We start from the raw sequence: 16,581 nt of genomic DNA, 5'->3' as shown, positions 1-16,581 counted from the left end.
CTCTAAGAAACAAGTTACCTACCAAAGCTGTCACATATAAATGCTTAAGCGTGGCATGCAGAGAAAGAGAAAACAGCAAGGGTTTTAAGCAGGCTACGTTTATGCTTACCTATTAAAAACAAGGCAAAAAAAGGTAAAGGAAAAAAAAAAGCACTGAATTCCCAAATATTTTCTCTCTTAACTCAGGTAATAAACATTAAGCCCATGTGAAACCGAGTACAAGCATATGGCCAAGAAAGAGTTAAAAGTTTAGCCCCAGCTGACAGTCAGCTGATTGGCCCCTGATTGACAGCTTCGAAAAGTTTCCTTGTTTCTATACTATTATGCTAATGAGGGCTGAGATTGAAGCAGCCCATTGGTCCGGACTTGGAGTCAATTTCCCATTTGAAAGCTGACGTCAGGACTGCTATAAAACTCAGCAATGCTTTTAAACTCTACTGCTGGATGAGACCTTTAAAATGTTTTTCATCTTCTTGCTGTAGCTTTGGGGTTCCGTTTTTTCTTTCTTTTTTTTTTTTTTTTGGTAAAGAAAAATATTTTGGTTATCGCGCTGACTTTTAATTTTTCTTTTTTTTAAATTTATCCTTCCGTCTTTTTCCTCTCCTCCCCTTCCCCGATGAACCTCTTCTCGGTTTGCACTTTGCATGAAAAAGACCAGAGGAAAGACATCATGAAGTGTTAAAAAATAATCATAAAGCCACCTTTGCAGCAACAACAACTAACAACTCCAGCTGCAGTTTGCAAAGCTGCAAAAACAGAGAGAGAGAAACAACCTTTACGCAAAAGGCGAATAGAAAGAGCAACCCGCTCTGATGCATCATCAATACTATAGGCTCTGCAAAGGATAATAAAGAGAGAGAGAGAGAAACAGTCGGTGCAAATTGGAGCGAAGGTTGCAAGGGGCTGGTGGAGAGAGAGAGAGAAGGAAAATATATATTGCAAATAATCAAGCTGGCTCACCCGGTTGCAACTCAGAGCAGTCCCCTCGCTCCTGGTGCGCACCCTTTCTGGAGGACTGTCAGCAGCAAAAGGATGGCATCAGAACTGGCAATGAGCAACTCCGACCTGCCCACCAGTCCCCTGGCCATGGAATATGTTAATGACTTCGATCTGATGAAGTTTGAAGTGAAAAAGGAGCCGGTGGAGACCGATCGCATTATCAGCCAGTGCGGCCGCTTGATCGCTGGGGGATCGCTCTCTTCCACCCCGATGAGCACGCCCTGCAGCTCGGTGCCCCCTTCCCCGAGCTTCTCGGCGCCCAGCCCGGGCTCTGGCACGGACCAGAAGACCCACCTGGAAGATTATTACTGGATGACCGGCTACCCGCAGCAGCTCAACCCAGAGGCGTTGGGATTCAGCCCCGAAGACGCGGTGGAAGCGCTGATCAACAGCAGCCACCACCAGCTCCAGAGCAGCTTCGATGGCTATGCTAGAGGGCAGCAGCTGGCCGCCGCGGCGGCCGGCGCGGGGGGCTCCATGCCCGGGGAAGAGATGGGCTCCGCCGCCGCCGTGGTCTCCGCGGTGATCGCTGCCGCCGCGGCGCAGAACGGGGCGCCCCACTACCACCACCACCACCACCACCCGGCGGGGCACCACCACCAGCAGCCGGGCAGCGTGCAGTCCAGCAGCAGCAGCAGCGGCGGCAGCGGCGGCGGCGGCGGGGGAGGCGGCGGTGGCGGCGGGGGTCTGCACCACCAGCACCACAGCAGCGGCCTGCATTTCGACGACCGCTTCTCGGATGAGCAGCTGGTGACCATGTCGGTGCGGGAGCTGAACAGGCAGCTCCGGGGGGTGAGCAAGGAAGAGGTGATCCGGCTGAAACAGAAGAGGAGGACCCTCAAAAACAGAGGCTATGCCCAGTCCTGTCGCTTCAAGAGGGTCCAGCAAAGGCACGTCCTGGAGTCAGAGAAGAACCAGCTGCTGCAGCAAGTAGAGCACCTAAAGCAAGAGATCTCCAGGCTGGTCCGGGAGAGGGACGCCTACAAGGAAAAATATGAGAAGCTGGTCAGCAATGGCTTCAGAGAAAACGGATCCAGCAGCGACAACCCTTCCTCTCCAGAGTTTTTCATGTGAGTTCCAACAGCCTTGCCACCTTAAATAAAGTTCTCCATGTGAGTTGTTGTTGGGGGCTTGCTAGATCAACAACCAAGCTTGCCACCTTTTTTTTTTTTTTTTAAACTCGAAACGATTAAAAACAAAAACAAAAAAACAACAACAAAAAAGTTGTTTTTTTTTATGGTGGGGCTGGCTCATTGTTGGCCAACCTAGAGTTCTACATGAGTTTCTTTTCTGTTTTATTTTTGTGGGGGCTTGCAATGTTGTTTTTTTTTTAAACATTATAAGATCCAACTTGCCACCAACTCAGTTCTTCATATGAAGTTTGTTCTTCTTTGAAACCTGCCATCCACATTATATTTTTTTAAGTTCATGAGTTTTTTTTTTCTTTTGACCTTGCTGTGTCCAAAAAAGTCAAAGGTTTTTTTTTTTTGCCATCCTGAATTCTTCATATGAGATTTGAGCTTTGCAAAAAAAAACCAAAAAACAAACAAAAAAAAACCCAAAACAAAAAAAAATACAAAAACAATGTGAATTTTTTAGACTCCAGCTTGCTGAGTTCCATCAGTTTTTAGCATTGTGATAAACTAGAGATGTACCTAGATCAACCTGCCAAAATCAAGCCTGCATCAGCCTTCAGTGTGTTCATGTGAGTTTTGGCCTTAATCTGCCAAACATGAGACTTTTAGTCTGCCATTAGATCCCATATTCATCTCATGCATTATGCTTGCTATTTTGTCTTAGCAACAATGGACTATGAAAAAGAGACATTTATTAATAAAACACCCTGCATGCTGGACATGTAGGGTATAATTATTTTTTTTTCTTTTGCTTGGAAATGGACTTTTGGAGACTATTATGGCATGGCATTCATCCTTTTGTTTTATTGCCTCATCACTTTTTTGAGTTGAAAGCAAAAAAGTGCAACCTTTGATCTTCCTCCTCCTCTTCCTCCCCATTAAAGTTTGTGTCTGCTCTAAAACTGCTTTGAGTTACTCAAAACTTCAGACTTCCTTTTAAATGCACTGAAGCATTCCCTGTTTCAAAAAATGCCAGAATGGATTCTGATAACCTAATGTGGCAAAAAAAAAAAAGAGAGAGAACTTTGGAAAGATGATGTGTTTTTTTTTTTTTTTTAAATCGCTTCCCAGTTTGGGGACTTTAAAACCATGCTGTTGCCTAAAACAGTCTAAAATTTATTTTTATGTGATCTGCCCCAAGTTTATTTCCTTTTTTCTTTTGCATCTGGTCATTGTCAAATGTGAATGCTCTGGGTTCCTAGTATATAATTTAATTCTAGTTTTTATGATCTGTAAGCCCAGTTAAAATGTATGCTACAGATAAAGGAATGTTATAGATAAATTTGAAAGAGTTAGGTCTGTTTAGATGTAGATTTAAAAACAAGAAGATTGATGCACTAAATTGTTTACTGTTGTGATGTAAAGGGGGGTAGAATTTGCAATGGGACTGTTTTTTAAGAGTAGCTTATGCAGCATGTGCTTGCAACTTAAATATAAGTTGGGTATATGTAGTCCTTGCTATACCACTAACTGTATTTGAAAACCAAAGTATTAAAAGGGGGAGGCACCCCTGTTTATATCTATAGGGGTATTTTACATTCAAAATGTATTTTTTTTTCCAAAATTGAAGTATTTGGGACTGAATTGCACTAAGATATAACCTGCAAGCATATATAAAAAAGACAAACCTGTTTAGAACGCTAATACAATTTATGCAGTTATAAAGATGGCATTACTGCACAGTTTTAAGATGATGCAGATTTTTTTACAGTTGTATTGTGGTGCAGAACTGGATTTTCTGTAACTTCAAAAATTCCACAGTTTTAAAGGCAATAACCAGTAAATTTTATTTTCAGGGACTGATATCCTGTCTTTTAAAAAAAATGGAAAGTAAATCTTACCACAATAAATATAAAAAAATCTTGTCAGTTACTTTTCCTTTTACATATTTTGCTGTGCAAAATTGTTTTATATCTTGAGTTACTAACCATGTGTGATGTTCTTATGTGCTTTTCTTTCATTTTCAACTTTATGGTTATATCAAAGGAGAGAATAATCTACAATAATAAACTGCATTTTTTTGATTCTGTACTCAGTTTTTTAGTGTGTAGTTTAAAAAGTTAAACAACTATGAAAGCAGTATCTAAGCCTAATACATTGTAAGGAAGTGATGCTGATACAAGAGTTGAACCCACTGATATAAAGGAGAGGAGAAGTTAGCAGCCAGTTATATGTAAAGTGGAAAATTGTCACCCACGAGAAATTAGTTATCTGTCAGGCAGGTGAAAAACGTGATCTTTCAGGTTTTGTAATGACTTAGAGGGCCTTAGTTCCTATGAGTCATATCGTGCCATCAATTTCAAGCTATTGATCTCAAAGGGAAGTTCTGCTGAAAAACCTGATGACACAATATGGTCCTATATTTTGATTGTTTTATGATGGAGTAAAGTGAAAGGGAAGACTTAACATCCTCTTATCATCTGATCCAAGCAGAACAGTTTGTATGTAGTAAGAGATGACACTGCATCAGGTTTTTCTTGTCACATATTCATCTAGTGCTAGAGATAAAGAGTTTTTGACATTTGGCATACCCCATTCTAACCTCCCTCCCCTCCCTTTTCCACATCATGGTTTTCTCGACAGCCACAGGCCTTAAAAGGTTAACAGTGAATTTTGGAGGGAAAAAATCAAAAATCAAAGGCCTTTCAAGTTATTTGCCCTAAACAAACACTCAAAAAGGTTAATTTGCTAAAAAATGTTAAGGTCCAAAGGTGTGCTCTTTACTATAATTCTGCATGCCAAAGGACATTTTTAGCTTTGAACATCTCCTAAAACTATTGACCCAGTTATTTTACAGTTACTTTCCCTAGCAGCTCCCCAGAATAAGTAGAGAGGTTTTCATAGTGTTTTCTCCAGTATTTGAATAGGATTAACTTTGTAGTTCATTTGAAAAACTTAGGCCTCTCGAAGCATGTTACAGCTTCAATAATTTAGCTTTATCTCAGGCTCATAAAACCAACACTATTTATAAATTTCTTCTAAATTATAAAACAACCCCCAATATATGGAGAGAGTGGAATTAAAACATCACAGCAAACTGCACCAGAATTCTGTTCTGGGAGGGTTAAGACAGCTGTTTCTCAGAGAAACTGCTCAGAGTTGGGTCCTGCACTCTACCCAGGCAGAGTTCTCACTGATTTCAGGTCAGGACTGCAGGATCGGACCCTAAATCATGCTCTGCTCAGGAAGGCCGAGTTTCCCTTAAAACACAACAGGTTGTGTCAACAGTCACATCAAGGGGGGAATTCAAGCATTGATTTCTGAGTGAATCAGCTCCCATTAAAGTCAATGGCAAATAAATAAATCTCTGACTTCAGTGGTACCAGAATGGGTCCCTTCAATGGGAGACTTTTATGGAGCTTTGGAACTGGTCCCTGGTGTTAACCAATTCTGTTCAATATTCACCCTTCCTCCTGAACATGAAGTCAATGGAGTGCCCTTTAGCATTTGACCTTCTGTTACACCACAATTTGAGTAATGGTTCAAGCTCCATATTCTGGTTAATTGGAGTTTCATATTCTAGTTAATATGTAATCTGAGGGTAAACTGGCTGCTATTGGCTGATTAGAAAATTATCTGCTCTCATAAAGATAGCAACTTTTTCTCCTGCTTTAAATGTTTAAACCTCTATTAGTGCCCACATTTTTCATGGCGGTCACTTAGGGACTGAATTATTCCAAAGAATTCACAAGTATTGATATTTTCAGTAAACTGATAAGCACCTTACATTTAAAATTACCTTCTAAACTAATACACTGCAGCTAGTTTCTCAGGCACAGATGCAGAGCCCCTCTTATGTGCAATCAATTTGTGGCACAACATTAACCCTCTTAATACAACAGATCTCATAGTTTAGTAACGTGAAAAGGTGTAAGCAGTTACTAGGTTTACAATAGTATTTTGAGGCCAAGAAGAGGTGATAGAGCAAATGAAACATTGCTCTTTCTGGGTTTTGCTTGGTTGGTTTTAGTATACCCACAGTATAGGTAAAGGTTTTATGAACTGAGCTAAGAAAAGCCTTCCAAGAAATAGATTGTCAGAGGAAAAAATACTCTGTACACACTCCAATGAGAAAAGGCTTGTCTTTTTCGTTGCCCATGAACCTAACATATCAATCTTTACTTCAGACTTAAAATGCATTGTCTTCCTTAGGCTGTATCTGAATCTCTGTCTGAAATACTGTTAGATTGCAACTAAAGAGAAAAAAAAACCCACTACAGGGCAGTTTTAATAACCACTAAAGCAAACCATCAATTGGGGTTCTGTATGAATTTAAGGGGAGATCACACCTTTCTAGCAGAACTGCTTGCTGAGAACGAATTGGAACAGATCTGCTCTGAATAACCTATATTCATTAATCACCCCTTGCTTGGAGCATTCCGGCCTGTATCCTGCTAAGACTCTCACTAAACTCAGTGGTAAAATTCCCATTGATTTGAATGGGGAGCAGGAGTCTGTACCCTTTACTCACTTCTCACTCATGTAAATCTCTTACTGAAGTCAGTGGAAGCTTTGCCTGAGTAAGAAGATATGGCCCCATATGTCACAAGAGAGAGTTAGTTCTTACTCTCTACATCGCTAACAGTGTCCCATTTCTGCCATCGCCCTATGGTTCTTTCTCATTTATTAGCTACATTGCAAAGAATGTTCATTAAGATGTGCACAAAAGAGGCGACCCTTTGCTCAGTCTGAAATATGGTTCAGAGTGTGATACAACCTCCCCCCACCCCATTCTTAAGCTTTTTTCTAAAATGTAGCATAACCCCATTCCTAACATCAAGGGCTCGGCTTAGTGGAGTGAAATATTTTTGTGTTTGTACTACAGTATTCTTCCTGCCTCCCCACATAGGATCACATCTGAAAAGGGGAAAATATTCCTAGCCACCTGAGTGTATTTTTCTTTAACAACTCTTTGCAATGGCAACTGTGCTGTTTGCTCATTTTGTTCAGCAACAGTAAAAATACGTGGCTTTACTTATTAGAAAGGCTACTACTTCCTTTTTTTTATTTACCCCACAATAAAAGCTCTTCTTTAAAAACAAATCCTCACTAATAATAGTAGCAGCAAATTTTAAGTTTACAAATGGATGTCCCCGTCCCCTCCCCCATTTTTTTTCCTTTTGGACTAACTTTGGCACAGCTGCTTCATTTCCCTGTGTTCCTCGCGCCCCACAGTATGTAAGAAGTTCTTGAGCAAGAATCATTCATAATTTTTAATACCAATTTCTCTGACATAATATCAGGCACACAGTTCTGCTGCTTCCTGGATTTAGGGAGGAAATGATGCATATATCAGAATTATCTGTTCAGATGCCAGAACCACATTGGTGTCATTTCAGCATGTGCAGCTTTGAAAGGAAATCCTCTGTATTTATTACTAAGATCATCATCTGAACTAAATGGACTCACTGTTTCTGACACCTGTTCAGATGACTGGATTTAAAAATTCCACATACAAAAATACTTTTTTCAGTAGTGAAGGTTTTAAATAAACATTTTCTCCTTTAAAATCACTAATGTCATGTTGTCAGTAGATACCTGAAAACATGTAAATTCCAGTTGTTGCTGTGGCAAATGTAATATATTTTGCCTGCTTAACACATCTTTCCACACACTCAGGTTATCTGTATCCACATGTATCTATTTTAAGTGCACATCTTGTTGTAAATAGCACAAGCTAGTACAACAGGACACAAAAAGGTGGGAGGTTCTTTAAAGAACTAATTTTTTCAGAGACACAGTTGAGCATTCATACACTACAATTTTAGCACTTTCTAATGAATTTAGCAGGCTCAGTGGATGCAAATCAATAGATGTTAATGCTGTACACTCCACAGCATCTGTTACTGTAGGACAGTTAGTGTAGATTCCAATTGGTGGTGGAGGAGGACCAAAAATAAAGCTTACCACTCTTTGGGGGGGGGGTGACTGCACTCAGATTTGTGAGTTCAAGACCAGAGCAATGCAAAATATTCCAAGATGAAAGTGATCAATGCCAGCGCTAAGTAACACAGGCAGGGGTAGATGGGTGTGTTGATAGTTACAGCTAATCAGTTAAACTCCTACTATAGTCACCATCACCTTGATCTGAATCTATAATTTCGCGGTGTGCTTGAGGGCTGCTTGTTAATTGATCGCGGATTACTCACCGAAATTATGAGTTTCCAGCGTGCTGTGCCCTTTCTGGTCGTCAACTCTAAAACAGTGCAATTTCTTACACTGCAGTAAAATACTTTAGGCCTGTAGTTTTGGCAGAGTGAGTTTTCGGATGGAGATTGCCCTGCCTGCATAAGCGCTTGATTTTAAGTACTGTATACTTTGACGTGTTTTCCTTTTAAATACATATCCACCAGACATCGTGCATGGAAGGAATAGAAGACAGAGCAGAAGTTTGCTAGAAGCCTTGTTTCCACAGGCATAGAGCAAGAGACAAATCAAGCAGTGTCTAAAGTTTCCAGCGGGGTGAGAGGGTGAAGTGTCACTGATGGCCTCTCAATTGTTAATTTATTAGGAAGTACAGTCCCGAAAAATGTTCTCTGCAGCTCTCCCCCTTTAAAACAAAAAGTTAATGGTTGTGTATGGAGGCGTAAGGGGGCTCAACACCCTATTTCAATGCGTGATCTGGCCAACTGTTCCGCTCCCTCCTGCCTCGGTTTTCAGTGTCAAACAAGCGTCCTTGAAGCCTCGGTGGTGTCAGGCAGACCAGCAATACACATTCATTTCCCAGGCTTGAACTCGCCAGAATTTGGATCTACAGTCACACCCCAGCCAGCTGCAGAATGGCAAAGATGTTTGTTCCCTTTTGGCTTCTTAAATCCAGGCTGGGGGGTTATTCAAAATAAAGACATGAAACTCCCCAAACAAAAAGAATAAACTCCCCCTCCCCAAGAAAATCTCTAGCACTCAAATAACCCCTCCCCACATTTCTCCCGCATAATCTCTTTGCTTCCAAAGTATATTGGGGGTTCCTGATGTTGGGTTTTCAATGTAACCATCGGCCGGCGGGTTGATGCGTATCAATAGTTGTGTTATGACTCGGAATGTTCCTGGAAATGAAACACCTGCTCTGAATCCGCTTAAACAGCATCCTGTTGACATGAACCCGCAAATCCCAAACACTGTCCCCTGTACCGCTGAGGCTGCAATGTGGGGTACTGAAGCGAAGGGCAGGGCGATTAAGAATCTACGTCTGAGACCACGCGGGTTATAAATGGATGTCTCCTGTTTCGGTCCTTTCCCTTCCACCTTATTATGTAAATGAGAATCCGCGTGGCGAGATCGGCTGTGTAAATGTGTTCCGGTCTGCGTCTCCGTTTCCGATCAGGAGAGGTCATTCCCTCGGGACACCGGGCTGAGGGAGGAACCAGCATTTGTGTATTTCCCCCGGGTACTGTCAGGGCTCAGGCCAGACAGAAACGTGACCATTAAGGGCCCGATCCTGCTCCCACTCAACTCAAATAGGGGACGTGGGGGGAGTTCCCATGGACGGGGCCAAGGCATTTCAAGGGACTACGGACGGCGTCTGTCAGCCCCCCCACCCCCCCATGCCCTGCCCAAAGGGCGCCGACCCGGGCGCCTTCCCCCGCCGAGGGCAGCCTGTGTCCCTTCCCAGGAACACAGAGCCACCGCGGCGCATCGCTTGGACCAGCCGAGCCGAGCCGAGCCGTTCCGCCCTCCTAGCCCGGCCCTGGGGCAGACGCGGGGCGGAGAGCAGGTGGCCCCGCTTAGGGGCAAGGGCCCGGGGCTGGCCGCTAGCCCCGACCCTCCCCGAGCGCCCGAGGACGGGCCCAGCGCGGCTGCGGTTCCCGGCACGTGTTCGCCCCTGTAAAAAGCCGCTTCGAGTCCGAGGGGCGGGGAAGCGGCTCGGTCCTGCCGGGGGTTTGCCCAGAACTTCGTGGGGACGAGCCCTGGCCCAGCCGGGGGCGTTAACGCGAAGTGCCCCCTAGGAGGCAAATGGGCAGGGGCCAGCTCCCCCCCCCCCTTTCCCAGCGGGGGAGCCAAGGGGCTACCTGCCAAGGAGGCGACCCAGACCAGAAGCGTTGGGGCAGGGGGACCCCCATGGCCACCATGAGCCTAGCCAAGGAAGGGGGCCGCAGGGGCTGGTACCTCTCTGCGCTGCCCCAGGAACTGGGGGGCGGGGGGTCTGTGTCTGGGCGGCCGGGCTCACCCCAGCAGGGGCTTGTGCCAGCAAACAGGCCAGGCGGCTCACACCTCCCCAACCACAGCCAAGGGGGCTCTCGGGCGGCCCAGCCTGGCTGTGTTACTGCAGCGGGCCGGAGGGGAGGGAGGCCGCTGCTTTTGTGTGCTGTCTAAATTCAATTCCTGAAGGATCCATCCATCCGTCCAAAGCTTAGCGCCGGTGTGTCGTGCAGGCGGCCTTCCGATCATCCCTTAGGTACGTTCCTGGAGCCAGCGGTGCTGGGATTTTATTTGGATTCGGCCCCTTTTGCCTTTTCTGTCTGATAACCTGGGCTCACTTAAACCTAATCCAAAGCCCAGTGAAGTCAATGGGAGTCTTTCAGTTAGGTTTGGGATCAGAGCCTTGGTGGCTGGGGGAGATGGGGGTGGGGGAGGTTTGGGCTGCATGCTTTGTAAATCATTTGCAGTTGGGAGAAGAGCAGTTTTCCAAATCCAGCTGATTTTCTCTCTGTCTCTCTCGGAGATAGAGTTTAATGCTCCATTTTAACACAGGCTGATTAACCTACCTGGACCAGAACCTTCCCTTTCACTGATTTTTAAAAGTAGAAATTTAAAAGATCTTGGAAACTACAGTAACTTTAAAGAGTGGGTTTTGTGTGTGGGTATCAGCTCCTAAAGTTGTGGTATTCTCTAAAAAGAGTCCCAGGTTTCTCAAACATTTGAGGCCCTTGCAATGAAACATTGGCAGTGCTGAAAGGTAAGTAACCCTGAAACAAAAAAGATCCAGTTCCTTTCCCTGCCTGTCCCCCACCCCCAACTGCTTCCTAATTCACTGATGAAAGTACTGTAATACATAAGAAGCCAGGCCAGAGTTTGCAATACATTTCACTGTTTTGCAATATAGGATGAACAAACAGACTTCACTTTTGACAAGAGACCTACTGCAGAGTCACTTTGGAGACAGGAATAATATAAGATTAAATCTGCTTAAAATTGTATATTCATGCCACACCACATTCCGTCTCTAAACTGAGCACAGTCTTTCAGCAGCCTTTATTGTAAAATCCTTTTTAACAGACCGCATTATAGAGGAGCAAATTTATTAAATGATAACTCTCCTGAACCAACTTTGTCAAATTAAAAGAAGAAGAAAAAGAAGTGTTATCAGCCGTGTTAAATTAATAAATCTGCTTAGCCTCTCCAGGCTGTTTTAGTGCTACATTTCTTGGAAACTCTTTTTATTAATACCTGATCTTCAAATAAACCTGTTAAATGATTCTGTGCACTGTGCCTGTGAGAGATGTGTCCACTCTGTTTCAGGTCTCCTTTGAATTGATTGAACTATTGTGGTTCTAGATAAGGGATAGCCTCATCAAAGACTAAAGATAATAGAGCAGGCTGACCACAACACTTTTTTGGATGGTCTTCAGGTGTGAGAATTGAATACTTATTCCTCCCAACTAAATGCATTAATAACAGGATGGATTCATCAATTGGCATGAGAGCAGAAGTCATCTTGAGGAAAATTACACCAAAGGTCTAAAAAGTGATCTGCTTTAAGAGATCCTGGGCAGGATGCCAAATAATACATATAATGAGACACTGTCCCTTTTCTCCAAAAATAACAGACAGGATCAACAAGATTGTTAGGGAGGCAAAGGAGCTGTCTTGAAAAGCCTTCATCAGCCACAATGCTTTGCTATGAACATATATGTGGGCATTTACGTGATCTGATTGAAACATTTCTGAATAAACATGATCTAATGTAAAATTTCCCACTACAAGGAAACATTGTTTTAAGTGGCATGCTTGAAAATATTTAAATACGCCATTCTATTCAGTTTGATGTTGAAAGTGATCTTTACATTGTGGAATAATAATTTAGTTGGCACAAATTGTACAGCTGATTTTTTTTTAAAGCTGCAGAGCTATTTTGCAATCAAAATGCCAGATAAACCCATAGATAGTCTTGCTTTTTTTTTCAATCTTAAATCAGATATGCAATTTTTTCTTGCTATGTTTATGTTATGCTATGACAATACATTGATGTAGCTGCAGCTATACTTCCCGCAGAATACTTATTCTGTATAAGTATACATAGTGTATATATAGTCCAATGGAGAAAGTTAGATGTAACAAACATAACAAAATACCCATATTTAAAGAGCATAGATTGACTCACTGGTTTATCTCACTTATTGTACAAAGATTCATTGTAACTGTGTTGAATCTTTTAAAATTAGATTTTAGATATATTTTGACAGTCTGAACTTGTATAGTGTGAGTAACCGTAGGGAGAAATGACAGCTCTGGTTTTGTTATTAAACTGCTGTCTGGAAAATAATGGACTATGTACAGAAATTGGTAATTATTTTGCCAGTTACATTAGCACAGCTAATAATAATAAAAAAAAATATTTAAGAAAACTATAGGAAGCTAAATGCTTTCAACTATTGTAGTTTGATATTCACTGTCAAGACAAAAATTGTATTTTTGTTTTACTAAGATAATAGTGCTATCACTAAGATCCTCGCGTTATTAATGCGAATAAAGGCCAGGCATGCTATTTAAAAATTGTTTCATTTTACACAGTGTTCCATTAAGTTCATCAGCACTAGAATACCGTTAATAAATAATACAGAAGACTTTCTGAAATTAAATTAGCATTCAATCAGAACAGTTCTGCTCTGTACAATATCAGTAAAAGTGACATATTTTAGAGTGTTTTAAATTTCTTTATTAATTATGTTTTGTTTATTTTAATATATTTACTAAATTAGGTACCCAAGAGAATCTTCTACATCGGTGATGTGAAAATGCCTGTTGCCTGAAGTTAAAAAAAAAAAAAAGGTACATTTTGATTTTCATTTGCATACTTGAGTAAGAGTTTTTGTTTTGTTTTGTTTGACTGTTAATATGGAGCTTACTTAATAACCGATGGACGTTAGATTGGGCTCATATTCAGGTGTGTAAAAGTGACCTGGGCAATGTGAATGTTTTCTACTTTTGTTTACCAAGCATGTCTCCTATGTAGCATAATTTATATTTTATTCCTTGCAAACATCTTCTTTTTTTGTCTTCAAATCCTGGCATTCAGAAACGAGCTATGGTGGTTAAGTATGTGACTGCAGAAGATCTGTCTCAAATCTGGATGAAAATGATAGATGTCTGTATTATTTTATGTACATGCCCAGAATGTCCAATTGAATGAGAAGCATAATGCTGTCTTCCTCTCCCAAATCACATCTATTCAGTCTATCCCATTTACAGAGTATACAATATTTAGGAAAATGAGAAGATCAAACTTTTATATACACACACACACACACCTCGTAGATTCAGGCAGACATATGGTCCATGAGATCTGTTTATTATCAGGCTCAACTGTAAAAAAACACTAAGCGGTTTAAATGGGATTTTCAATTACAGAGATCCCTGTGTGAGTTTAATTATGAAATCTCATATTTTAGACAAGAATACAGCCTACGACACTTATATCAACAATTAAGAGGTGTTATTAAACAAAACACTGTTCATTTTTATTAGCTCGTGCAACTGAGTTTTATTTTTATTTAAAATTTGGCTGTGTGGGGAAGGGGGGGTTAATCCTGTAGAATTCACGTGAGTCAAACTCCCATTGATATTTGCAGGAGTTTTGCTTGGGTATAGGCTGCAGGATTGGGCCAGGGGAGAACTTCATAAGAGACACATTTTGTGACCTGATTCTCTTCTCAGTTTACCTGAGTTAGTGACGGGTGTAATCTCATTGATATCAGTAAAATTACAACTGATTTATAGTGTTGTAAGCGAGAAGAAAATCAGACCCCTAGTTTTATTATGGGTCCTTGCAGAGCATATTATGTTGCATCTATTGAATAGGCTTGAACAGGAATTTTAAACATAGTCAAGATACTTGTTTTCACTGTTCAGTGTACACTGTTCAGTGTATTGTCTATCAGCTCATTGCTAACAAGAGTTCTTTATTTTAAATAATCTGAGATAATAATCATTGCTAATTTTGTTCAGTTATCTATGGACATGTTTTTAAAAAGCCTTTAATTTAATGTATAATTGTAATAACAGGACTTTATAGGCACGATGTACCCTGGCCTGGAAAATAGACACAATAATTTCATTTACTTGTATATTGTTTTGTTGTCCTGTTAGGCATTGTTGAAAAAACAGATCCCGTTACTTTGAAACAAATATATATTGAGTCTAGAAAGAGTTAATGAACTTTTATGGCCAGGTTGAGATTGGACTGACCCCTATGGTAATATTTCATCTAAGGTTACTGTTGGGAGAGAAATCAAATTTCAGCTGTGAACATGATTGACAGGTAAATGCAAGAAAAAGAGAGACATCTGCTCAGATGGGGAATTTGGGAAGGAGAAGGACAGTTCAGGGAAGTTTCTCTGTGATATTAGGAATAATAAGCTTAGATATGAAAAGTCCAATACTTTGCACTCTCTGGAGGCTCACTTAGTTTATTCTCATAAAGTCAGTTTGGTTAAGGGAATTTAGTACTATAGGAGGATAGTAGTGGACAGTAGTCTCAGTGATCTCATTGCTAATTTGATTTCTTTGAAGGAATTATGTTATTTCTAGCATATTTGTAGCAATGCAGGCAATTGATATGGTGTGTGTAAATAAAGTCTATTGTAGCTGTTGATTAAGATACAATCACTATACAAACATCTATTTTGGTATCTGTACAGGTAGTAAGATGATGGACCAAATAAATCCTCGGCATAATTCCATGTACTTTTTCCTGTGAAAGTCAGTGGGAGTTGGTTCATGTTCCTGATATATATCACTATATTAATAATGAAATTAAAATATCAGCATGGATATGAGGTGGTATTTTAAGCGATAATCCATATAAAGCAGGGGTGGGCAAACTTTTTGGTATGAGGGCCACATCTGGGTATAGAAATGGTATCACGGGCCATGAATGCTCACAAAATTAGGGGGTTGGGGTGTGGGAGCAGGTGAGGGCTTCGGCTGGGGGTGCGTGCTCTGGGGTGGGGCCAATAATGTGGAGTTCAGAGTGCGGGAGGGAGCTCCAAGCTGGGGTAGGTGGTTGGAGTGTGTGGGGGAGAGGATGAAGGCTCCAGCTGGGGGCACGGGCTCGGGGGTGGGGCTGGGGATGATGAGTTGTGGGGGGTGTAGAAGAGTGCTCTGGGCTGGGACCAAGGGATTTGGAGGGCGGGAGGGGGATCAGGATTGGGGCAGGAGGTTGAGGCGTGGGAGGGGGTCAGAGGTACAGGCTCCAGGCAGCGCTTACCTCAAGCAGCTCCCAGAAGGAGCAGCATGTCCCTTCTCCGGCTCCTATGCGGAGCCACAGCCAGGAGGCTCTGCACGCTGCCCCATCCGCAGGCGCTGCCCATGCAGCTCCCATTGGCCATGGTTCCCAGCCAATGGGAACTGCGGGGGCTGCGCTTGGGGTAGGGGCACCGTGCAGAGCCCCTGGCTGCCCATACTCATAGGAGCCGCAGCGGGTACATGCCGCCGCTTCCGGGAGCTGTGTGGAGCCATGGCATGTGCGGACCTGGAGCGCTGGAGTGGGGCAAGCCCCCGACCTTGCTCCCCGGCGGGAGCTCAAGGGCCGGATTAAAATGTCTGAAGGGCCGGACCGGATGTGGCCTCCAGGCCGTAGTTTGTCCACCCCGATATAAAGCCTCTAGTGATGTTAGTGTGGGTCTTGTGCAAGATTGAAGGCTGGTATATGGCCCTAAACATTCTTTCCCAATGTATTTGTTACACTATCCAACCTTTCCTGTTAATTTTAAAGCATTCCACTTTCTAGCATAAGGGAGTCAACAGCCAGGAGCAAAATGCCACAGCAAGGGCCAAATTATGCCCTGTGATATGTGTCTCCATTGCCTTTGAGGTCAGTGGGATTTTAATGCTATTTGTGTGAAGGCCAAATTTGGTTCTTCTTACACAGACGGTAATATAATGTTTCTGTTCCCCTTAAAGGTGAACGGCCAGAGCAAATCTAATTGTTTTATGGACATTACGGTTTATAATGGCCTCATAATATTTTTTTTTTCCAAAATAAAGGAGTTCTTTTTGTTTATTTTTGGAGGATTACCTTAGTCATTTTGGGAGGGCTGCATTGATGGTAACTCAGTAGCGTGGAACCGAAACTGCAACTCATCTGCCTCTCTTCTGAGGAGGAAGAGATAGTGGGTGAAATCCTGACCCCGTGAAGTCAATGACAAAACTCTCACGGACTTCCTGGGGCCAGAATTTCAGCCGGTGTGTTTAAGGGCTGTTTAGGCAGGAAGCTATTCTGGTATAA

General features: G+C 42.3%; 1 protein-coding gene across 1 annotated transcript in view; it reads left to right on the top strand.

Moving 5' to 3' along the window:
- Positions 1 to 379: 379 nt before the first annotated feature.
- The window catches only part of MAF (MAF bZIP transcription factor), a 240,673-nt gene continuing 224,471 nt past the window's right edge, over positions 380 to 16,581 (top strand). Inside the window, exons 1-2 of the mRNA XM_073308011.2 lie at positions 380 to 2,069; positions 13,055 to 13,124. Coding sequence (XP_073164112.2) covers positions 1,033 to 2,069; positions 13,055 to 13,088 — 1,071 coding nt within the window. The 5' untranslated portion in view covers positions 380 to 1,032 and the 3' untranslated portion in view covers positions 13,089 to 13,124. The remainder of the gene's footprint in view (positions 2,070 to 13,054; positions 13,125 to 16,581) is intronic.

Source organism: Lepidochelys kempii, chromosome 12 (assembly GCF_965140285.1).
Source record: "Lepidochelys kempii isolate rLepKem1 chromosome 12, rLepKem1.hap1, whole genome shotgun sequence".
NCBI lineage: Eukaryota > Metazoa > Chordata > Testudines > Cheloniidae > Lepidochelys > Lepidochelys kempii.
This window is presented reverse-complemented; position numbering and strand designations above follow the sequence as displayed.